The sequence below is a fragment of the Rhipicephalus microplus genome, chromosome X (genome assembly GCF_043290135.1).
Source record: "Rhipicephalus microplus isolate Deutch F79 chromosome X, USDA_Rmic, whole genome shotgun sequence".
NCBI lineage: Eukaryota > Metazoa > Arthropoda > Arachnida > Ixodida > Ixodidae > Rhipicephalus > Rhipicephalus microplus.
Genome location: NC_134710.1, coordinates 143,462,012 through 143,487,144, shown reverse-complemented (window position 1 = coordinate 143,487,144; position 25,133 = coordinate 143,462,012). Strand labels below are relative to the sequence as shown.

Sequence of the window (25,133 nt, the reverse complement as noted above, 5' to 3'; positions counted from 1 at the left end):
TCGTCAGGTTATCATTCATTGTATCTATGCTAAGGTTGGTTTCCTCACTAAGAGCCGAGTACCTGTTCTGAAGGGAGACTCTGATTTCCTGTACTTTCCCTCTCAGTGCTAGCTCATTGATTGGCTTCTTGTGTATCAGTTTCTGTCGTTCCTTTCTCAAGTCTAGGCGAATGCGAGACCGTACCATTCTATGGTCACTGCATCGTACCTTGCCAACTACTTCCACATCCTGCACGATGCCTGGGTGTGCACTCATTATAAAGTCTATTTCATTCTTATTTTCGCCACTAGGGCTCCTCCATGTCCACTTGCAGTTTCCTCGTTTTCGATAGAAGGTATTCAAAATCCGTAAATTATTGCGTTCTGCGAATTCTACTAGTAGCTCTCCTCTGGTGTTTCTAGTACCGATGCCATAATCACCTACTGCCTGGTCTCCAGCCTCCTTCTTCCCTACCTTTGCATTAAAGTCGCCCATCACTATGGTATACTGTGTTTTTACCTTACTCATTGCCGATTCCACGTCTTCATAGAAGCTTTCAACTGAAGCGTCATCATGGCTAGATGTAGGTGTGTAAGCCTGTACCACCTTCATATTGTATCTTTTTTTCAGTTTAATTACGATACCTACCATCGTTTTGTTAATGGTATAGTATTCCTCTATGTTGCCAGCTATGTTTCTGTGAATTAGGAACCCCACTCCCAGTTTTCTTCTATCAGCCAAGCCCCTATAGCAAAGGACGTGTTCATTTCGTAGCACCGTATAGGCCTCATCTGTCCTCCTAACCTCACTGAGCCCTATTATATCCCATTTAACACCCTCTAGCTCCTCAAATAGTACAGCTAGACTTCCCTCACTAGATAAGATTCTAGCGTGGCCAAGTTCAGGTTCCAATGGCGGCCTGTCCAAATCCAGAGATTCTTAGCACCCTCTGCTGTGTTCCAGATGGTGCTAAGATAGTGTGCTCAGTTTTATTTGCTCAAGGCACGTTTTCAGTCAGCTTGCTGAGCAGGATATGCTGCAGCAAGTGTAAAAGAGCTCGAATTTCGATTCGTTGCTCACCAAAACTGCAGCCAGTGTTACACTGGTCAGTTTCGATTGTAATTTTTTTTTAATATCGCCGTTGGATTCTTTCACAACATGCATAAGGAACCAATTGGGGTGAATACAATCATGACTATGCTGGTATTTCTCATTAGCTTTACCGTGTGTCAGTCTGGTTGTATTGACACACATTGGGTGTTTCGTCATTTTCGTTATAATAAATGGTTTGCAATTAACGTTTCAAAACTATGATATGCATGAGAAACCCTGTAGTGGAGGGCTCAGAAAATATCGAGCACCTGTGGTTTCTCAGCGTGCACCTAGATCTAAGCACATAGGCTTCATTTCACCAACAATTCTATTGCAGGCGAATGATTCACTTCTTTTTAATTTTTTTTCAGCAAGCTGACTCAACAGTAAGCTGAAGGAAAATTATTATTCAGCAAGCTGTTAGCGCGCATATTGGAGTGTTATTTTATGCTTAGATCTATTTTATCGCTTGTATGCTCTTTTGAAGTTTAGTTTGAGAGAAATTGTTTGTCTTACGAGGACAATAAAATGATTTCACCTACCACGTTGTTGCGTGTGCCTTCGTTATTTGAGGCCCTGTTCATTCGTATGGCACAATTCCCTTATAAAAATGCGATGACTGTCAGATAGTGTCGTCGCCTCCAGTTTCTTGCATCTAATAAGTTTGTGCTGGCGTGCGAGCGTAGAAAAAAACCTGTAGAACCATACCTCTCCAAGCAATTCCAGAGCTATAGTGCACTAGAACCAATGCCATCTGTCCTTGCGTATTGCAGTTCAGTACGCCGCCATTACTAATTTACATATTATTTTGATACAACGGTCCAAAGGTACAGTTTTCTGTTCTCTAAAGTGGTATAGGTTTTTGATGCGTGCACCCTAACACGTCAGAGCACGCTTCTCTCTACTCACCATGACCTCAGAAAGGGTAGGCGTGCAGTAGATTAAAAAAATGCAATGCAAACGTTATTATGTATGTGCAATGTTAACTAAAAAATAGTAGCTAAGTCGTAACTAAACAAACAAAAATTCAATACTTTGCGAAATTATCATAATTTCATAATTAAACAAATAACAGTGCAAGTGTCAATTAAACACAGAAGAATCAGACAGTTTGCAAAAAAATGCTTTATCACATCATTTGTCATTGTTATTATTTATATTGTTGTATATTCATCCATTTATTCATTTATAGGTGCAGCAATATGGTACCACATCTTATTAGGGTGGTATACGTAGGAAATGTACAAGCACTTTAGCTCATACAAGTTTATATTGATTACAAGCATTACTCAAAAATACGTGAAGAATTGCTCGAATAGTGCAAGTAAACATATGAAATATTGGAACAGACTAATAACATTTCAAACATTTTCAAAACATTGTTAAGAACTTTTTATCGGATTTTTGGCATTAACATTCACCCAGCCTGTTATTGTTTTGAAAAAAAAAAAGAATATTCATAACAGTTACTTCTTGCATTAGTTGTATTCAAGTGCACCAAGTGTAAAACGTTATGAAAATGAGAGTCCTGCACAACGGGCGTGACCCTAGGTCGGCTAGCTCACTCACGAGTCAACTCACTCGGACTCGCTCAGAATAAGATCGAGCGGAAAGTTTGAGTTTGAGTCTGCCCTGGTGAGTAATATTTGGGTGAGTTTGTGTCCAAGTGAGTCCTTTGGAAGAAAGTTTTTGTGAGTTGGGCTCACAAAATATTTGAGAGAGTCTGAGTTAGTCCAAATTGAGAGACCTTTTCAGTATCTCTTCAGTGAGTCGAAATGCGTTTTATTTGTTTGCCCGACCTATCAACGCGACTGATCTATAAGAATTGTTCCTGTCCTGTGAGGTTTGGGTAATAAATGGCTGATATGTGTGCATTGAGCATTGCATGATTCCCACCTTTCTGGGAGAAAGAATGGAGACCTACAATGGAGGGATATTATGGTCGTTATGCAGGGTGCGATTGGGACATTTTGTGAAGAAGACATATGCGGGAGAAAAGACGGCAACAGACAAGCGACAAAACGTCTAGAATCTATCATAGAAGTGATACTTAAGGTACACCGGTAGCTTGCAAGGATAAAGCGGGCAGAATAATGTTGGACTAGCTCAAGAGCGGAGGTAGTTACAGTAGAGAACAGGTACCAAATGGATGCGATATATTTTAGTTCACTATGTATTAAAATTTTGTAAAAAAATGGCACATCATCATCATCATCAGTCTGACTCCGTTCACTGCAGGACAAAGGCCTCTGCCATGTTCCGCCAGTTAACCCATCATGAAGGGTATCAAACCGCTATCTGTCACAAAAATTGGGTAAATTCCTAAACACTTACAATGCAGAAGCCAACAGTTATTCCCAGAAAAGGCTGTAAAGCTCTTGGGTTATCTCCAGAGCACAGACTCCTTATCAAAGACTGATACCATAGGTTGAGAACCGAGGACCACAAGGAAAAGAGTAACACCAAACTTGCTACTACCTTGATACAGCCAACTTCTGCCTAGATCCAGCTATAAATAGGTTTAATACCAATCAACTTAGCGCATAAATTTTATTTATCGGAGCAATCTAGCCGGCCTCTGCAAAAGAGCATTGCGAACCAAGGTTGTCGAATGATGGCACCATCTACCCCAGAAAGCAAGACAAGCTTGTGTTCTGCCTGTCAGGGCCCCCGCGCGGCAAGCAATGATTCGCTGCAAAGTGAGAGCAGGTGATGTTTGGAGCAGCACGCGCACATCGACTCATTTAAGGCTCCTGAAGAAGGTACACCAGTCTCGCTGACTAGCGAAAATGTAATAATCATGGCTCTTCTTCGAAGCATTGCTCTTTATTATACATTGAATAAAAAAGCACAAAAATACTAATTATACAAATGGAAATATCGAACAAAAAATTCGTGATCTTGATTTTGTATCTCAATTTTTCACTTTCTTCGAACCAGACCCTGGCACAGATCGGGCGTTCTCCTGTGCAGCGCCGCATCACAGTCTTCCAGTTGCACCCGTACAGCTTGTATGAGACTGTAAACTGTGGCGGAATGTCTTCAAAGTCTATTATGACCGAGTCTCCTTCTTTCAGGCTGCCAAATTTTCACGGGTCCTTTGGTCTTGGATACAAAATACACGAATTAAAACGTGGTTTAAAATACAAACAGTATAAACGAAAATGTCAAATAAAAAATTCAAGATGAAAGATAATCGTAATGAAACTACTGGGTGTAGATGCATCATTTCAAGTTCCACGACAAAGCCTTGATGAGGGGACCACATCCAGCTCCTGAAACACAATCATTTTGCAGTCCGGTGGGCTGTAGAAACCGGCCGACTGGAGTGTCAGGTTGCGCAAAGTCCCTCTGGTCTTGGCCAGGCAATGGGCAAATCCTGGCCACATTTTTGAGCCAACGACGGTGCACAGCAACGTGCCAAAGGCAAGCTCGAACAGGGTGTCGTCGTCCATGAGCAGGCTGATCAGCATGGTCACTTTGGGGTCTCTAAAGTTGAGGTCGGCAAGGGTGAAAACCACAGAACAATAAAAAATGAGAGAACCAGTGTGAAATATGGGCGAAGTCGAGAATCTCATAATATAACGAGACAACATTTACACAAAAGAAGACATCCACGAAAATACAGGTAGTAGGACATGAAAAGAAACAAACAAAACACCAAAAAGCTAGTAATTTCGAAAAAAAATGCAAATCTGATTACATTCGCAATTACGTGGATTTACCTTTGATAACAGATTAAGCAGAGACATGCATTCTTTCAGGCATAACACTTGCTTGGTTTAAGTAACATGAAATATTTATGTGCAGTGTTGTAGGTGTGACAGTAAAGAAAATATTAAATATGTTGGTCCATAAAGAAAGCAGAATTCATTATACTCTACTGGAACGACTTTGCTTGTTGATTACTGTAATGCGTGCAGAAAAACCAAAGAGAAAGAGAGATAGTAAAAAATGTTACACTAATTGTTGATCCATACATGATTCTTAATACTTGACGTGAGGTCGCCCCCACAGATATCCACACACTGCTAAAGGTCATATTTTTGTAAACACCCGCGGCCAAAACCGGTTAGAACTTGTAGTAGGTGAGTATATATGACCCACACAAGCTGCGCTCTTTCGTCAGTTCCTTTGCTAGACGCATTCTGGAAAGGTTAAACTTCCCTTAAATACAACGTATGCTCAAGAGATGCACGAATCGCAAGTACAAGCTATACGTAAAGATGTAGGTAAAACTTGGTGCAGTTATGGGCTCGACTGATTAGATGACTTGGTGTCGTTCAACCACAAACCGATTGTCGTGAGACTAAATACAGGTTTGTAGGGGCATGTGCGAATAAACCATTAGCAGAAGAAAGCAAGGAAGACAGCGACCGAAAAAAAAAAAACTCACATTATCACTGCGTAAACCAATACAAAATTATATGAGCTGGAAATAATATAATAATTGATGCGGTTTCAAAACCATGATATGATTATGAGAGGGAACGTAGTCGATGGTTACAAAAGTTTAAACCTCCTGAGGCTAGTTAACGTGCACTTAAACCGAAGTACACGAGTCTCGAGCATTTTCGCTTCCATCGCAGTTGCGGCCGCCACGGCCGCTATATTCGATCCCGCGACCGGCGGATCAGCAGTCGAGCACCATAACCAATAGACCACCGTGGCGGGCTGTGAGCTACACGTCCAATGAATCAAGAGAATAACGAAAAATTCAAAGCGCTCACCACCAGCTGACGTTGCCTCGGCCAGGAAGTTGTGGCGGGCCTTGTACTGGCTAGCAGAGATGGTCGAGGTCTCCCTCGCAGGGCGAGACGCCAACGGTGGCGATGAAGCTGGCGGTCGCCTGTCGGCGTTGCCTGGCTGTTGACCCAGCTGTCCATCCCACGGGGGCCTCGTCTCCGCTGTCGCCAGAAGCAGAGCCACCGTAGAACTCGATCGACGAATGGTTCCCTTTTCTCCGGGAGCTGTGACCTCGCGCAAGCCGTCGAGTCGGAGGTACCGCCAGGTAAGGCTCACGATGGCCTGTGGAAGGCTACGCTGTCTCGCTTCTGGTCCGCTGCTTTCTTATATGACATACTCCGCACACGTGGACCAATCGCAGCCCACCACGCCTTCAGAACACCACGAGGCCAGTTTTCATTCGACTATCCAGTACACCATGTGACCCGATAGCAGCTATGCCACGATGATGATGACAATGTTCCTTCATATATGGCTCATATACCTACTCTGGAGGGTTATCCGAGATATGAAAATTGCATTCCGAGGTATCATAACCGTTTTCAAATCACTTATCCACGGGAAATGATAACTAAAGTACAAATATTTTGCCGCACTTCATCTTCGCCGTTCTATTCTTCCTTTTATTTCACTTAAGTCTCTACCTCGCGTCGTCGCTTCAGCACTTCTTTTTCTTCACTCGACACAGGCTTCTTGTGGGCACGTCGTGGTTTCGCTAAAGGTTAACTGATTGTTCGTTACCAAATAGCCGCATCATGATATTTGTGACTGAATGTCTTTTTCTGAGGGTTCATCACATCAATGACATTTGTATACAGGATTGGTATACTAGTGCAAAGCAACCTTCATTTTTGTACTGCGAGCGTTAATTTACAAGCCACTGCCTAATCCTGAATTAGGGCGAATACAAAAGTGATTTCATGTGATGTGAAATAACTGTGTAGATCAGTGAACGAAGTGAACCTCATGAGCAGCTTTCGTTGTCCTCGTGGCGAATTTGAGGAGGATTGCCGTCGTCCGTGAAAACACCGCTGCTACATTCGCCAGTTCATGTGGTTTGAGTTTTTGCTCACACAGGATAGTTACAATTTATGCTTCTGTATGGCTAGCATAAAGCGCCGACGTTATAGTAGGGGGGGGGGTGATTTTTAAATGAGTGAAAAGAAGATAAAAGTAAGCCCGTAACTGTCTCCCTGAGGGAGCACACCTCAACAGTAGCTCACGGGGGATGGGGGTAAGGAGGGATTAAAATGATAGGGAGAAATAAAGGTATAGAGATAGAGAGGGGTGGAGGGACAGAGAGACCACATACGCAAATAAGAACAAGATTGGAAAGGTGGACGCGGTCGCAGGAGTGCGAGGTCGGGGCACCACTGAGCGAGAGCTCTTGTCGGAATTAGGAGATGGCGTAGGGTGAACCAGGTGGCCAGATCTGCGCTGTCGTTGGAGATCGCGGGGCTCAACCAGTCGGCACGAAATCCAGCGCGCGATTCCCGCCGACGTTATACAACGCCGCTCCCTATAGCTTGTGTTCGTGTGTTTCGTTTCGTCCGTTGTTACCGCGGAATCATTGGCACAGGGGACGACGAATGAGGTCACAGAAGGAACCCATATATGACAGTGTGGCCGAATGGGCACATCCATTGTGTAGCAGTTCCATTTATCTGATTCATGGCTTGCTGAAATTCCATACTTATTATTTCCTTGGAATGAAATACTTAGCTCATTCACAATCCGGGAATGACCATGCAGTTAAATTCCATTCTTGTAATTACTTGATGCAGAAAATGCATCTTGATCGTTTTTTAGCTTATAATTTACGCCCCCATAAAGCTGGTGTCACGAGATGCATTAAAAAGTACGCAAAATACGTTACCATAAGGCGGAGGCATAGTAGCTGTTGTGATCGGCCCCCGTGTCTTGGCCCCGGTTAGACGCGTGGAAAGATATTTGACATTGGCGCGCTTCCTGAGAGTACAGTGAGCGACAGCGCAGTGAATGCTTTAAGTCCGTCCACTCGCCTCAAGCCCTCAGGAGTCAGGACCCGCTCGGCTGAAGAATTTCCTGGAAAGGGCTGTTTGGCTGTCTGGGCTGCCTAGAAAGACCGGTCTCCTGTGTGTTGTTGGAGTCGCCGGAATGCACCTCAAAAGGAACGGATTGCCGGAGGAACCGGAGTGCCTTTCGAGTGTTCTTTCCTTTCGATCCACCGACTTTCGGTGACAAGGTCTCCTCGACGATTCATCTTTGAACCTTGTGAAACTGGAGGAATCTACTCTGCGCGCGAGTTCTAGGTCAACACACCATGCCACCTGTGCCGCGCTTTTAGTGTGTACCGCCGCCTGACGATCGGTAAATCGGATCAATTGTATTTTTATACAGGATTGGTACTAGTGCGAAGTAGTCTTGATTTTTCTACTGCAAGCGTTAAGCCACTGCTGAATTCTTAATTATTAAGGGTGTACAAAAGTGGTTTCACATTATGTTGTCGAATTTCTGTTGAGATCAGTGAACGAAGCGAGCCTCACGAGCAGCTTTCGTTGTCCTCATGGTAATTTTGAGGAAGATTGCCGTCGTCCATGAAAGCACCGCCGCTACATTCGCCAGTTCGTGTGGTTTGAGCTTGAGCTCACACAGAAGCGCTCTACTTTATCATTCTGTATGGATATAACGCCGACGTTTTACAACGGTGCTCCTAAACATCCGTTCATGCGTTTCGCCTAGTTCATTGTGACCGCGGAATTATTGGCACAGGCGAGGTTGAAGGGGTCGCAAAGGGAAGCAATGCCGGGGCCTCCACTGAGCCCTGCGGTAATAAATGGAAATTAAAAAAAAAACGCGTATCCAAAAAGTGAATGATGATGAAGGAACTTCCCGCAAATGTTAAATCCGTGAATGCTCTGTCAATCGTTATCATAGAAAAATGTGACAGGAGACTCGTTGTGGTGTGATTGTATAAGCACGTTATATACACAATGTTTTTTTTTTTTTTTTTTGAAGAGCCACGCCACACGCTTTCATGGCAGCCCAAAAGTATATCATCCGCTGTTTTGAACAGCTATTCGCCTACGCATCCATCGTCTTGTACGTCGCCATGTGATAGTGGGCTGTACCAGCTATATGCGCAGCGCTCGACGCCTGGAGCGACGGTGACCATGGCGTTCACCCCACTTCCTCCACCAGCATTTCGAACGCGCATCTCCTCCTTGCTCGATCCTCAGAGCGGCGCGCAGCCAATCGTGGTTCTCGCCCGCTGCGTGGAGCCAGTATGGGGCCTCTCCCGTAGTGCTCAGACATAGCCTCCTATATAACTTTAGCCTCCTATAAATAAAGTTATATAGCATAGCCTCCTATATATAAAGTTATAGAGGAGGCTATGGCTCAGGCGAGTGAGCGTCGCTTGAGTGGTGGCGCGCCATCTAGTGAGCGCTTTTGAAACGAGGAGCACGTCTGCGCCTCCAGCGAGAGCAATGATCGCTAGCATACTGTTACACACCAGCGCAACGACGAGAGAGAACCCCCCAGCAAAAGGTGCAAGCTTCTAATAACGCAGTTTGCCCGAAATTGAGAACGCTGTGTCACAGCAGAGCTGGTTCGCGCGTAGCTGGCCCTGGCATGGCTGGTTTTTTACCTCCCTCCCAACTTCTCTTTTTCCAATCAAATGCCATATACCAACGCCTCCTTTGTTGCTTTCAATACCAGTGCAAACGCGCGCTTGTCAACGGGAGCCATCAGTCCGCCTCGATTCAGGGAGGGGTAGTGATGCGACGCAACATAATGGGTAGCGCCGCTTGCGACACACGTGCTTCCGAGCGCTTTTCCTCGTAGATGCGATGCGTTTCCCACTCCAATATCATACGTCTGTCCAATCTGTTCTTTCGTGCTTCATCTTTGTGGCTCGAAGGAATGCCACCGCTGCATCACAGCGCAGCTAATGCAGTAGCGTTGCAGTGACGCTTCACGATTGGTTGCCCGCACGCTATGTCAAAACCACGACCGCAAAACACTGTATCTTTTACAGAGCCAGTGTGCCTGCCGTTATTGTGAACACGAGGAATGCAAGGCGCCGCCCCTCGGATTTGTATAAAACTGACTAAAATTTACGTCATAAGATTTCCGTCGTGAGGCGCTGCATGAGGGGTTCTCTCCCCAATGACCGCGAAGCACACGCGGATGCCAGGCGATGGGGGAGAGCCGTTAAGGGCTAGAGGAGAGGGCGGTGAATGGCTTGATCGGGCGCATCTGGATGGAAATGATAAAATAGACGAGGGATTGGCTATGCTGTGCTTGCTATGCTCGCTGTCTTTTTTTTTTTCATCGCCCTTATTTCTTTCGTCGAATCTTTTTCGATCCCTTTCTCCACTTCTGTTTCTTTCTGTGTCTTTTTTCCCCTCTTTTTCGTTACTTTCTTTTTTCTTTCTTCCTTTCTTTTTGTTTTTCTTGGCTGAATAATTCAACCACACTGAGAAGAGTCAATGATTAAGTAAAATGAGTGCTAATTCATCACTTGTGCACCATGTATTTTACCACCATAAACTGGACTCGCCAATGCGGATAACAATAGGCCGATGATTTTAGTTTGATAGTAGCAAAACCTATGATGGCCGTTATTAATTAGATAAAAAAGTCACGTTGAAAATAAATACATATCTCACGTAATAGAAGGAAAACTGATGGCAATATGACCTCGGAAAATGGTGGGAAGGAAAATAACTATCTAGCAAAACACACTTCGAGGAATTTCACTAAAGTTAATTCATCGTTGCCAGTAGATTGATTGATATGTGGGGTTTAACGTCCCAAAACCACCATATGATTAGGAGAGACGCCGTAGTGGAGGGCTCCGGAAATTTCGACCACCTGGGGTTCTTTAACGTGCACCCAAATCTGAGCACACGGGCCTACAACATTTCCGCCTCCATCGGAAATGCAGCCGCCGCAACCGGGATTCGAGCCCGCGACCTGCGGGTCAGCAGCCGAGTACCTTAGCCACTAGACCACCGCGGCGGGGCATCGTTGCCAGTAGAAATGCAATGATTCTTCCAGACTAAAAAAGTTGTAACCGGGTTATAATGAATAGAAATTCAAGACCTACAAGACCATTCGGGCACATTAGCTCGAGGTTCAGTCAAGGACATTAAGTTGTAAATGTTAGTGATGACCTTGAGGTGAGCAATAAAACGAACACAGCTAAGAGAAAACAAAATTTAGGAATTTGCACACAATCTTATTGCTCATTATGCATTAGGCTCATTATTCTTGCTCTTTCGCACGTAAAAAGCTACTACATGCTGATTCATGGGGATAATTACATGTTGAACAAATTACCACTTAGTTATCGCAAAACACTGTCCAATAACGTCCGGTATAAAAGCATCCCTACACCTGCCGAAATCGCAATCTTTTCTTTTCAAGAAACGCGCCAGGATCGCGTTATCGTGGTGCGTAAAGCAGAAAAAGGACACTTAAGAGAATTACACTGGCAACAATTACATTGCTCAATATTCCACGGGAGTGAAAAAGCGTGCACTTGGATACAAGTAAGTGCTGCTGAGTTTTCAAATTATTGTCTCTGAAGGTAGGCACACAATAGGGCAACTACGACGAGCTCAATTTTACAGACAGGTTACTGAATCTTGTATATACAAACATTAGCCGAAATTGCCACGCTGCTTATGGGCTGTAGCATTTCTTACGACGTTGTTTTAACAATCAAATCGGCTGTAGAGTCTCTTGCAGTTCATACCAGGCAATGTATGACTGAATAAACTAATATGACGCCTGCAATTTCAATAAAAGTCATGCCTCTGTTTTCTTTTGGTTTGGAAGTATTGCATGGGATTATATTCGAGTATATATTATTATAAAAACCTCGCTCGTTAAACACACACACGCACACACACACACACACGCACACACACACACACACACACACACACACACACACACACACACACACACACACACACACACACACACACACACACACACACACACACACACACACACACACACACACAGGCTGTAGGACTTAAAATTGTTGCTGGGTTGCATTCGCTAGGTGAAGTTGGGTGATTTCCTACCCTTAAGATATCAACATCAAAAATAAGTAAATCCTACGTAATACAAGCTTTCTGCAAAAAAAGTGTCATGAGCGCCACATTTTCAGAGACTATTTACTAGAACACGGTCAGCAGACAGACAGCCGGACGGACGGACAGACAGACAAATAACTTTATTTCATCCTTAGAAGTTTTCGCGCGAACCGTTATCGGTGACCTGAGGAAACCGCTGGCAGTATGAAAATAGGGGCTGGGACATCGTGATGTTCCGTTCTTTTTTGAGCCATTCTGAATTGCCTGGAGTTGTGCATGGAGCGATGAGCTGCGGAGGGCTTGTTCCCAGTCAGCTTCTGTTAGGTAGCGCGGGACACTGCCAAAGCACGTGCTCTAAGAAACACTAACTTTAATTGCAGTTCGGACAATTTGAATCGATCTCTGTGTAGATATGACTGAGAAAGCCACGCGAGGGGAATGAGCCCGTTATTCTAAAGGTAAGTAACAGAACATTTTAGGCAAGCGTTTATGAAGTTGCGCGTATATACTCCTAACTGTTTATGGAAGTTGAACCGTATAGTGACTCCTGTAATCTAGCAAGCACTTTGTACTTGAAGGACGTCAGAAAGGCTATCTAAGTGATGTCTTCATCTGATGTTCTCTCGTTAATACATCTGAGCACAAATATTTATTCCTTTTGTTCATCTTTTCAAGATATGAAAATATTGAGTAAATAACGTTTCTCTTTTTTTTTTTTTGATCAGTCTCACAACAACAACCGAGTCTGCGCTCTGGACAGCAATAAATCTCATGGTCTGTCTATCGGCATCTGAACAAGCCACGTTTAACGGAACCGAACAGACTACGACCAACATACACACTAGTAAGGAGAACGTTGCGTGTTAAGGAAACATTGAAAAAAAGGAGTAAATTAGATTTACAGCGAACATCTTCCTTACAAATATGTTTGGCGTCAGAACTTGGGTTGGTTTTCGGCTCCTTTATTGGAGACGCACTACATTTTTTATGCCTCATTGAATACGGGAAGAAATAAAGACGGGGACCATGAATTCTTTTGCTCCGTGGGTAAGGTGAGCCTTAGAGAGAAGGATTCCCACAGATTTTTTTTTGTGTGTACGTCTATCTGTGAGCATGACACGTGGGCAGGTTCCTGGCTTGCGATTTCATGAAAGGTAACTCTTTCAAATGCCAAGCATTTTTTAGCGAACTTCGGCGACTTTGAGTGTATCTATCTATCTATCTATCTATCTATCTATCTATCTATCTATCTATCTATCTATCTATCTATCTATCTATCTATCTATCTATCTATCTATCTATCTATCTATCTATCTATCTATCTATCTATCTATCTATCTATCTATCTATCTATCTATCTATCTATCTATCTATCTATCTATCTATCTATCTATCTATCTATCTATCTATCTATCTATCTATCTATCCGCCTACGACATTTAGATTTTCTGGCCGTTTCGATAATGCTATCGATACCAAAATTGGTATGGCATTACGTGACTGTATGACGATCATGTCATACAGTCACGTCAATATTACGTTTCATGTCAATATTTACGTTACATAATCTTTCTGCTCTTACAGTGGTTTCGTTCACATGACATGTTGCAAAACTAGTATGGTATGACATGACTGCACGGATAATATAGGAGGCCCTGACGTAGAAATCATGGCATGCATATCATGTAAGTCATGACTACACGTCACGCTCATAGTGCTCTCGCGGTAGTTTCGCTAGCTTCACATATACCCAATATGGCGTTACGAGGCGTGAATGGACGACGAAGGTAAATGACACGCCCAAACACGATTATCTTGGTAAGCATGTCATATAAAACATGACAACACACCACGGTCATGATGCGCTCTCAGCCGTTTCGCTGGCTTCACATATACCAAATTTGGTATTACGTGACGTGAATGGGAGTGCTTGCCAAATGTGCTCCACCCCATTCTTATTCTTCTAGTTACTTCAATCTCGTGGTTCGGCTCCGCGGTTATTACCTGCCCTAAGTAGACATAGTCTTTTACAACTTGAAGCGCACTATTACCTATCCCGAAGCGCTGCTCTTTTCCGAGGTTGTTGTACATTACTTTCGTTTTCTGCAGATTCATTTTAAGACCTACCTTTCTGCTCTCCTTGTCTAACTCTGTAATCATGAGTTGCAATTCGTCCCCTGAGTTACTCAGCAATGCAATGTCATCGGTGAAGCGCAGGTTACTAAGGTACTCTCCATTAACTCTTATCCCTAACTGTTCTCATTCTATAGGCTTCTGAAAACCTCCTGTAAGCACGCGGTAAATAGCATTGGGGAGATTGTGTCCCCCTGCCTTACACCCTTCTTGATTGGTATTCTGTTGCTTTCTTTATGGAGCACTATGGTAGCAGTTGATCGCCTGTAGATTTCTTCCAGGATGTTTATATATACTTCATCGACGCCCTGATTCCGCAGTGTCTGCATGACGGCTGATATTTCTACTGAATCAAACGCCTTCTCGTAATCTATGAAGGCTATGTATAGTGGGTGGTTATATTCTGAGCATTTCTCTATTCCCTGATTGATAGTATGAATGTGGTCGATTGTTGAGTAGCCTGGTCGAAATCCTGCTTGTTCCTTTGGTTGATTGAATTCTAATGTTTTCTTTACTCTGTTCGCAATTACTTTTGTATATAGCTTGTATACTACAGAGAGCAAGCTAATTGGCCTGTAATTATTCAAGTCCTTGTCATCTCCTTTCTTACCTTCCTTGAGTCTAACTCGTTTTTTACGCGTCACCAACATGGCTTTAGGAAAACATTCTCGTGCGAAACCCAGCTTGTGACCTTTACACATAAATTAAACATTATTCTCGACCAAACTAGCACTGCCGACTGCATATTCATAGATTTCTCCAAAGCTTTTGATAAAGTCTGTCACAACTTGCTGTTGCACAAATAAACGAACTTAATATAGATCTCAGGCTTCTAACATGGCTCGAATGTTTTCTAAAAAATCGTTCTCAATTTGTTTCAGTTAATAATGTAAGCTCTGAACCAAGTGCCGTTAATTCCGGCGTACCACAAGGCTCCGTACTGGGCCCACTGCTCTTCCTTATATACATTAATGATTTACCGTCCTGTATTACCTCCAATATTCATTTATTTGCGGATGACTGCGTAATATTCCGAGAGATAACTTGTGATGGCGATATTACCTCTCTTCAACATGATCTTAACTCCATTTCTCTTTGGTGTAAAACATGGCTCATGGAACTAAACAATAAGAAATGCCAATTTTTACGTGTTTCGAGAGCGAACCATCAACTTCCAAACTATTACCATGATAACACCCCTCTTCAATCCGTGATAAACTATAAATACCTTGGGGTGCATATAACAACTGATCTGACCTGGACTGTTCACTGTAATTACGTCTTTAAAAATGCTAACCGAATGTTAGGTTACCTCCGCCGCAACTTTTAAACGGCCCCTTCTTCCTTGAAACTTCTTTTTTACACTACACTAATACGACCTAAACTCGAATATTCCGCTGCAGTATGGGATCCTAGTCATGCCAACCTAATACACTTTCTTGAAATGGTACAGAATAACTCAATTCGTTTTATACTTTCTAATTACAACAAGACAGCTAGCATAACAGCCATGAAATCTAGCCTCAACTTACCTTCACTTTCATCCCGTCGTAAAATGTTTCGTCTCCACTTGTTTCACAAGCTGTTTCATCACACATCGCTGCGGGACGGTCTTATCTTGCCTCCTAGTTATATCTCACCCCGGCTGGATCATTCCCATAAGGTCGGGTTGCCTTCCTGCAGGACTCGCGCCTTTTCTCAGTCTTTCATACCTTGCACCTCTGAGGACTGGAACCGGCTTCCCGCATCAGCGGCAACCATTGTAAATCACCTTCATTTCAAAAGTGTCTTAGCTAGTTATGTGTAATTACAGCCAACAAAGTATTGTATTACCCGATGCTGTGTTGTTCCTGTACAGTATTTATTTTCTTGTCGTTTTTCCTATCTTGATGTAATTCTCATCATTCCCGCGTTTTCGTTTGCCATAAAATCTGTTAGCTAACCTGTATAATTAAGATCTTCTGCTCGATGTAAGATTCGTCGCTGCATTTTGCAAAAATTTTTGTCTTTTCTTTCTCAACCACTCCCCTCTGTAATGCCGTTTGGCCCTGAGGGTATTGCAAATAAATAAAATTGCAAATAAATATGTATTAAGATGATGTTAGCGTTCTTCCAAGACTCTGGTACTCTTCCCGCCAGGAGACACCTCGTAAACAGGGTGGCTAGTTTTTCTAACACAATCTGTCCTCCATCTTTCAGCAGATCTGATGTTACCTGATTCTCACCAGCAGCTTTTCCTCTTTGCATGCTCTCCAAAGCTTTTCTGACTTCTATCATTACTGGTGGGGTGTCATCTGGGTTACTGCTAGTTCTTATAGTATTAAGGTCGTGGTTGTCTCGGCTACTGTACAGATCTCTGTAAAACTCCTCCGCTATTTTAACTATCCTAACCATATTGGTAGTTATCTTTCCTTCTTTGTCCCTTAGTGCATACATCCGACTTTTGCCTATCCCAAGTTTCCTCTTCACTGCTTTGACGCTTCCTCCGTTTTTCACAGCGTGTTCAATTCTCTCCATGTTATACCTACTTACGTCGGATACTTTACGCCTATTAATCAACTTCGAAAGCTCTGGCAGTTCTATTTTGTCTGTTGTACTTGAGACTTTCATGATTTGATGCTTCTTAATGATATTCTTCGTTTTCTGGGAAAGCTTGCCAGTGTCCTGTCTAACTACCCTTCCTCCAACTTTCACTGCACACTCAGTAATGATACTCGTCAGATTATCATTCATTGTATCTATGCTAAGGTTGGTTTCCTTACTAAGAGCCGAGTACCTGTTCTGAAGCGAGACTCTGAATTCCTGAATTTTCCCTCTCAGTGCTAGCTCATTGATTGGCTTCTTGCGTATCAGTTTCTGTCGTTCCTTTCTCAAGTCTAGGCAAATTCGAGACCATACCATTCTATGGTCACTGCATCGTGCCTTGCCAACCACTTCCACATCCTGCACGATGCCTGGGTGTGCACTCATTATAAAGTCTAAGAATGGGGTGGAGGACATTTGGCAAGCACTCTCAAATTATGACAGGTAGATTGCCACTATCCCTCAAAAGAAGGGTATATAACAGCTGTATCTTGCCGGTACTTAGCTCAGACGGAGCAGAAACCTGGAGACTTACAAAGAGGTTTCAGCTTAAATTGAGGACGACGCAGCGAGCAATGGAAAGAAAAATGGTAGGTGTAACCTTAAGAGTGTTAGGTTTGGCCTGGAGATTCGTCTCTCAATCCCTTCGGCGCCCAGTCTGCCAGACGCTGTCGAAGATTTGAACAATTACCCTGACAATGCGGCAAGTAAAGGCGAGTTCCCGTCTTTCAAATGCGGACCCCTTTGTCGTCTCTTCGAGCAGAAGCGGTGACTGATGCCATCGACGACTCATCGGGCGACGGGGAAGCTGGCGTGACCGGCGCCAGAGCTGACGGGGGAGCGGCGCTCTTTTAAGGCCAAACCACATAAGCGCGAAAATGCACGCGACAGCGACGAGCGACGCGACGTAGATCGTCTTCGCGCGATCTGTCGCTAGGGCAGGCAAACCTCATTCACGCGACGGCTTCGGCGAGCGAATTCCACTGTTGCTGGCATGAGGCCGTCTACTCGCACCAAGAAAACTGCGTAGCGAGCGGTATGCAATTTAAAAATAAGATATATTGTTGTGTAATGAAACGGAAAGTGTTTATTATTGCCTTGCAGCACTTTTTATATGCACATGCGTAATAAACATTGCGTTATTTCTTGTTGTGCATACGTGACTTGGGCAGGGTCACGTGCACCTACGTAGTCTTTGTCTTTTCCGGTTTTTGGCTATTGGCTGCTTGAGCCCAGCACTTCCGGGCGATGAGCGACGGTTTCCAAATCGGGAGAACCGAGCGATCGCGCGAAAACGAGCACGCGACACGTCGCGCGAACGCCCTGTTTTGTCGCTCATAGCGTCGCTCGTCGCTGTCGCGTGCATTTTCGCGCTTATGTGGTTTGGCCCTTAATCCTCAATCAAGTAGCCGACCGGCCGACTGCCTATGCCCGCCAGGCATTGTCCCTGCTAGCCGGAGGATGAGACGTCGTGTCGCCACGACATCGTAAACAGTTCCAGAGAGGACAACAAAGACAGCATCTTCCTTGGAAGAGATCGTGGCGGCTGCCGCAAATCGCGCCGCTAATTAAGTGAAAAAATCGGCGGACCCTTTGATGTATGCTGTCAGGATCGTGGGAACTCTCGACTAGCGGCACACACACGACGAGGAAGAGCCCTGCTGGCGCCACCTTGCGGTGCAGTGTTCACAACTCAATATTGGACGTTCACGTGAACCGTGCATGCTCGTCCCCCTCACCTGTTGTGTGTGATTGGCGTTTCACTCGGAGAGGAGGAGCCCGAGAGGGCTTAAAACGACGCTGCAGAGTGCTGGACGTCGCTCTGAACTGTGTAACGGTTCAACCACCACGCTCGTGGTTTGTAAAACCGCCAACCTCTCTTTGCTGTAAATATGTGTAAATAATGTCATAAACCTGTTTGTTTTCGTATCCTCTTCTTGTCAGCGTTCGTTTCCTCCACCCGGTTACACCACGCTACTACAAGAGACCGGGTAGTCCTCCATTAATAACAAGAGACAAGAAAAGAGCAGAGTTGATTAGGGAACAAACGGGGGTTAAGGATATCATGGCTGAAACCAAGAAGAAGAAATGGACATGGGCTGGGCATGTAGCGCGTAGACAGGATAACCACTGGTCGTTAAGGGTAACTAACTGAATTCCCAGAGAAGGCAAGTGGGTTAGGGGGAGACAGAAGGTTAGGTGGGCAGATGATTAAGAAGTTTGCGGGTATAAATTGGCAGCAGCAAGCACCGGGTTAACTGGCGGAACATGGGAGAGGCCTTTGTCCTGCAGTGGACGTAGTCAGGCTGATGATGATGATCATGATGATGACGTGAATGGAGAACGAAGGTAAATGACACGTGTACACATGATAATCATGATATGCATGTCATGTAAAACAGGACTTTATGCTACGCTTATAGCGCGCTAGCTGCCATTTTGCTAGCTGAACATATACCAAATTTGGTATCACGTGACGGCGAATAGACGACGAAGGTACATGACACGTTCAAACATAATAATCATGACATGGAACTCTTGCACGGCATAATTTGCGTCCGCCTCGTAACGTTGTGTTGATTAAGGTGACATTACAACATCCCTTATTCGTGCTTCGCATATTATTGATTCCTAATGTACGTGGGATCTGCTTTTTTTTTTTTGACGTTACAGCTTTGAAATGCTTGCCTTTATCGTTCCATGGTTCTCGCTGTAAGTGCGAGCTCTAGTCAAACACCAGAAAATCGCTTGCCGCTTTCTTCTTGGCCAGACTGATGCGGCAGCTGAGTGGTGGTATTGCTAAGCAAGAATCTCGCCGTTCTCACCCCACTCTACTCCAAAATAAATGTTTTCCGCATTGCTATATTGAAGCAGTGCTCACTTTTGTCTTTACTGCTCTGAAAGAAACACCTGGGCACGTTCGCTTACGATGAAAGCTTGAGTAGGTGGGCACACATTTTACAGCAACACTTTCTTTGTACACTGTTTTTTCCTCCTTGTAATGAAGAAGAATTTCTTCATATAATTTTCGAAGTAGATTTTGTTCTACTCCTAACAACGAGGTACTCAAGTTGAACTGCTGCAAAACAATAAATTTTCCGAAAGTGTCGCATTCATTATTGGGAACCGACATAATTAAGTCGCTCAGGTTTCTATTTATCTGCCTTCTGAAAAGCCGACAGGACTCTGAGCCAATAGTACGTAAAGGTAGCTTTAAAAACAGTAATTAAGATGCTCCACCCGTCATATAAACTATGTATTCGTCCTGCTACTAGCGCCTTCAGCGGCAATTTGATGAGCATCCTCTACGTTGAGGCAAACTCCGATGGACAGATAACGTCAATAGTGCAGCCTACTGCATATCTTCAGGTCATTTTCACTCTTAACACACCCATTTGAGAAGATCGTCCTTGACAATTATACCTTAATCTAAATCAACAGTCTCTTTAAAACCTGTCTATTCTAACCTGTACCGCGGCAGCTGTTGAGGCATAAATATCTTATAAGAAGTCCTCCTTTTTTGTAGTCGGCCCACACTAGGGCAAGATAGCCATAACATGCGACATGTAATTGTGCCATAAATAAATGAACGTTAACACTGCCTAGAAGTTAACAGCTTTCTACATCGCTTCATTAGAAATATTGATGCTGTGAACAATTTGCACAGTCGCATTGAAAGTCAGATACTCTGCATCTGCACCTGCCATTACGCCTGATTTCGTCCACATCGCAAAGGATCGATACACATACTATAGCATTTTTTGGGCAGAGTCATATGCAATGTTAACTGTCATGAAACACAATGTCAGTCAGAAGATTGAGGCGTCAGCACAGTTTACCGATTCCGCCAGTATCGTATATATATATATATATATATATATATATATATATATATATATATATATATATATATATATATATATATATACTTTGCTTTTTGCGCACCGACGAACCGCATAAAAACCAAATCCTTATTAATTTTGGGGAGTAATGACGCGCGGCCTATCAAATATATAGTTGTCATGCGTCATATTGGACATAGAAACAAAAAACCGCCAGTCCTGCCCGGTATAGGCGCTGCACCGTCACAGCGAAAGCTAGAAGAGCGGCCTTTCAGAGCCTGTTCATAACATTCATTGGGTAACTACTGCAAGCAAACTTGCTTGGTACCCACTTAATTATAAACTTTTGGGTAGTAGGACGCCATTCGCTATGCTATTTTTGTCATTCTTCTGAGACGCGTGGTATCCGCACAACATTTGCTGGGAATTTTGTGCCAATTGTCCATGCAGTGGCTCACGACGATGAGGAAATATGGCTGAAGTGGGCATGCGCTACAGTTTAAAGCGAAACAAGAACAAGCTTTTGTAATGCGTTGTAGCATTAGACGGTCCACTAGTTACGCTAATCGCATTGTGCGACGACTGGTTGTTCTTTCGCAGTTCTAAAACGCTTTACAAGTCGTATTACCGCGATTGCTTTCCCGACATCAAGCCTGCATAAGGCAAGTTTGACAACAAATCATAAGCACCGGAGTAACTCAGTGGTAGAATACTGGGCTGGCACCCAGTGGACCCGGGTTTGAACCCCACTGTGGCATTAGTGCTAGGTGATGCCTGCCTAAGGCAAGTTTGACAACCAGTTACAAGCATCGGTGTAACTCAGTGGTAGATTATTGTGCTCGCGCCCCGCGGACCCAGGTTCAAGCTCCTGTGTGCCATTGGTGCGAGGTTTTTTTTCTTCTAATTTCGCGCGATCTGGTTACGGACACCGGCGGTGGCGGCGGCGGACAACATGCAACTGCGCGTGACCAGAGTTGTGATCTCATAACAGTTTGCGGTGTGAAAGTGGATGCTCTTGCAGATTTAACCGCCCGAAAATCAGCCTGACGAAATTACTGCGTCATACGAGGATATGACAGCACTGCTCCGCGGTAATTAGTGCTAATGGGACCTCGCAATCAATATTTTTTTACAGACAGCGTCACATAACAAAAATATCTCTCTCCTTTAACGATATGCAAAAAAAAAAAGACGCGTTTCGACGACTCCGAATAGGGCTCACATACGGCACTCACTGCAGCCCTTTAACTGGTGCGAGTGAACCTTCATCGGATATTTGTGGGAACAGCAAGTCTGTTTTACAAGTTGTCAATAAATGACACCACTTCATCCATAACTCATTTTCACATCTCACTTGGTGCTCATTTTGTTCGGCACCATACATAATAAAAAAAAACTACTCCACTTTTTAGGCAACCCTTCTGAAATATTTCTGTACCTGAAATATTTCTGTTCACTTTTACCTTGGTTTGTACTGCCTCCTCCGTAGAGTGGTCCACCTTGGACTAAGATTTGTTGTCTTGTGATGACGCCCCCACGCGACGTGACAGTGACGTCATGACCGATTTGGGGATAGCGCGAGAACAAAACGACGACACAGAGACAAGAAGGGCACGAAGGACACGAGCGCTTCGTGTCGTGTCAATTTGGGGAACCATCATGCTACGATGACGTGATTTGGTGATATCATCACGAGATGATTTTTTTTGCTCCAGGCGTGCTGACGTCGCCAGCAATTATCGCACTTCCTGATACATATAAGGCGTTTTGTTTAATATATATTGTTGTATTAAACTTAGCGTGCTGAATGTCACAAATGCCTGTCTCACAATGAGGAAAGCAGACAGTTTTACGGAAATTCTTCCTTACAGATTTGGGAGCATGCGTATAGGCGTAACGTGTGTGACGGGGATCTGCGAGGTGAGCGAAAAATGAAATCACCTTCTTCACATTCTTTGTGCTTACGTGCTAGCCTTTGTGGTCGAGCAGATAAAATACTCGGTTGCTCATCCGCATGTCGCCGCATCGAATCCCGACTAGAGCGGATGCATTTTCGATGGAGGCAAAAATGCTGTTAGCCCGTGTGCTCAGATTTGGGCGCACGTTAACTACGGCGTCTCTCATAATTATATGGCGATTTTTCGACTTTAAGCCCCACATATATCAATCTGTCTCTCGGTGGAACACAAAGTGCACCTGTAACTCAAAAAATTGCTTAAACAATCATTATAAGGCGTGATTTGTAGGTACATTTACCACACAAACTCATATTAAGGCAAGCGAAAGAGCTAGTAAAGATAATGACGAAGAAGTTGGGCTCAGTTTAGTTAAAAGACCCCTGACAGCAAAAAGTTTCTTGTTTTGTGAGTTTTTTTACAGTAAGTTGTACTTTTGGGTCTGGTAATGCCGAAATTATATCATAAATAGCCTCACACATGATATAACTAACGCTAGCGTCGTAAATTCAGAGTTATGTTGCGTTAGTGTTAAACACCCGCCTAAATAGCATAAGAAGCTAGCGCCCCACAGCATAGCAGCACCTGAGACTATGTGCGCTCATATGTGGCAGCTTGGGCTAGTTGGTATGACATGACGATAGCGCGAGAACAAAACGATGAAAAGAGACAAGAAGGCGCTCGTGTTCTTCGTCTCCTTCTTGTCTCTGGCATCGTTCTGTTATATTGCTATAACTATCATCGTGCGCTAGAGCTTCGTTAACGCTTTAACGCATTGTTTTCAAATTGGAGAACCATGGGCGGTAAGTAAAACTATGTGGGTACTTTGCGTGTGTCCCCCTCCGAAAAAAGAAAACCATTTCTGGCGTAAGGAACCTAAACCACCTAGAGAGCAGCCCGAGAACAGAGCGAGAGGGGGGACGAACAATGGTCCTCACCGGGTCCAAGTACGGCTATTGTGCGTGACCAGCAAATGTTCTCTGACCCCGGCAATACGTTCTTGACCACTGCGACGCCACAATGGTATCCCCTGTCTACTGAAGAAATTCTTGAGGAGACCCTGAAGTTCAAGTGATCACCTATAGGGAACGGAAAAAAATCAACCGCGGCGCGTTCCGGTTTAAAATACCCGCGGAGTGGATCTACTGACCCATGCGTTATGCATCACATGGGCGCCGTTAGTGAGGTTTCTAGTACAGTGTACTTGAAGAAAGCAGTGGGCTGTCTTCCCTATTACTGCGCTGCGCCACCATGGCCCTCCCGGCATCGACAGATCGGGCGCCCGCCAAGGGCACTGCCGCCAGTTTCTCCTGAAATCTACTGTGGCGCTGTGTGAAATGCGTTCGCGCGTCCCCGGGGTGTCGCTGGTTTCGCTGCAGTTTGGAAGGGGAGGGGGGGGGGGGTATTAAACGCGGGTTTGAAACGGGGAGAGGGCGTACACAATGACGAAAGAAGCAAAAACTATATGTGTACATACATAGAAGGAGTCAGGAGTTTTCAGCTTTATTATTTTTTTTTACTTTAAGCTGGCCTAATAGTTTGAGCAGCTCCTTTTGTTCGAGCGCGCTCTGCTGCAGGGCATGTTCACCCTATTTCCACGTTTGAAGGACTTTTGTCGGTACCACACAGGCTGCTTTGCTGCACTTGGGTATGTTTCTCTGAAAGATCAGCACCTCTGTCTATCCGCAAATTGCAAAAATATCAAAAACGGTCTGCCGTTGCATCTGGCCGGCAAAGTTGCACTTATCACAACCTCCGGTGGTCGTGCTAACAAAGCATGAGGCGGACGAGCAAAGAAAGCTTTTGGGTAGTGTTTCTATGACAAGAAAAGGTGAACCCATCTGGGAGTGACCTAAGTGTCAAGTACGATAAAAAACAAAACAAAGGAGAAAAAGGAAAGAAATTTGGAAAAACAAAACAGAAGTCTAGTAAAAGTTCTCATTCTTCAAACTAGTTTCAACTGCTATAAATATGCCACTCAAATACGATATTCTTGCAAAAAATGACATTAATTATTTTGCATCGCAAAAGTATACATAACTGCATGAAAGCATGTGTGTACTGTATAAGAGCTTCCAATTATAGTTTTTGACTCTTCAAATGTAGGTTTGATTTCTGTGCTCATTTTTGCAATGTCAACTATGGTAAAAAAAGTTTGACAATAACTGGGCAATTCTACAAGCAATGCGGGAAAAGAGCCTAAATCCACTTATTATAAGCGAAACTTGCAACTAGCATTATTCAATTACAGTACAAATAACGCTGAAATTCAACATGAGCTTTGGGCCTTTGTTACATTATGTCTGAACATCATGGATGGCAGTGAAGGGAGATATGAATGCTTACAACATTCAGTATTGACTTCTGAAACAATTCTTTAGGCAAGCTGGAAGCTCTTTTTTCCGTACAAACTCTGAACTACAAATGAGCTATATGTTTAGAAAGGTGTTCTTTCCTTAGAAATCTGGCTGTGAACTGAATTTAAGGAGATCTTTCAAATTATTCTATGCCAAAACCAACGGACTATAAATAGCGTGAAAATTATTGGGAAAATATGCAATGTCACGCGTATTATTGTCATAATGATAGCGTTCATTATTTTCAGTACGGTTTCATTATACAAAGACCGTAGGGTGTTTTAACATTGAAAGCGGGCATGAAAAGAGCAATTATTTTAAAACTATGATGTAGGTTGTTTGCGGCATTAGGG

The 25,133-nt window shown here is 43.9% G+C and overlaps 2 protein-coding genes across 5 annotated transcripts in view; one reads left to right on the top strand and one right to left on the bottom strand.

Moving 5' to 3' along the window:
- The window catches only part of LOC142775806 (uncharacterized), a 104,863-nt gene that overhangs the window by 64,892 nt on the left and 14,838 nt on the right, over window positions 1–25,133 (top strand). For 3 of the 4 annotated variants that reach the window (XM_075877922.1, XM_075877921.1, XM_075877925.1), the window contains one exon: window positions 4,013–4,279. The exons of the other annotated variant lie outside the window; for it this stretch is intronic. In XM_075877922.1, coding sequence (XP_075734037.1) covers window positions 4,013–4,261 — 249 coding nt within the window. In that variant the 3' untranslated portion in view covers window positions 4,262–4,279. Of the gene's footprint in view, window positions 1–4,012; window positions 4,280–25,133 lie in introns of those variants that run through there. 4 annotated transcript variants of the gene reach the window in all.
- On the bottom strand, window positions 3,878–6,946 carry LOC119186656 (uncharacterized). Its single transcript, XM_037435134.2, has 2 exons — window positions 5,803–6,946; window positions 3,878–4,561 (listed from the first exon to the last, which is right to left on the bottom strand). Exons 1-2 carry the CDS (start codon window positions 5,956–5,958, stop codon window positions 4,298–4,300), a joined length of 420 nt encoding a protein of 139 aa, XP_037291031.2. The 5' UTR covers window positions 5,959–6,946; the 3' UTR covers window positions 3,878–4,297.

What these genes read in the sequence shown, in the direction of transcription:
- LOC119186656 (XM_037435134.2), bottom strand. Translation starts at nt 5,958, where the DNA reads ATGGACAGCTGGGTCAACAGCCAGGCAACGCCGACAGGCGACCGCCAG. An exon ending in CGAGGCAACGTCAGCTGGTG is followed by an intron (nt 4,562 to 5,802) that starts GTGAGCGCTTTG and finishes CCTCAACTTTAG; the next exon opens with AGACCCCAAAGTGACCATGC.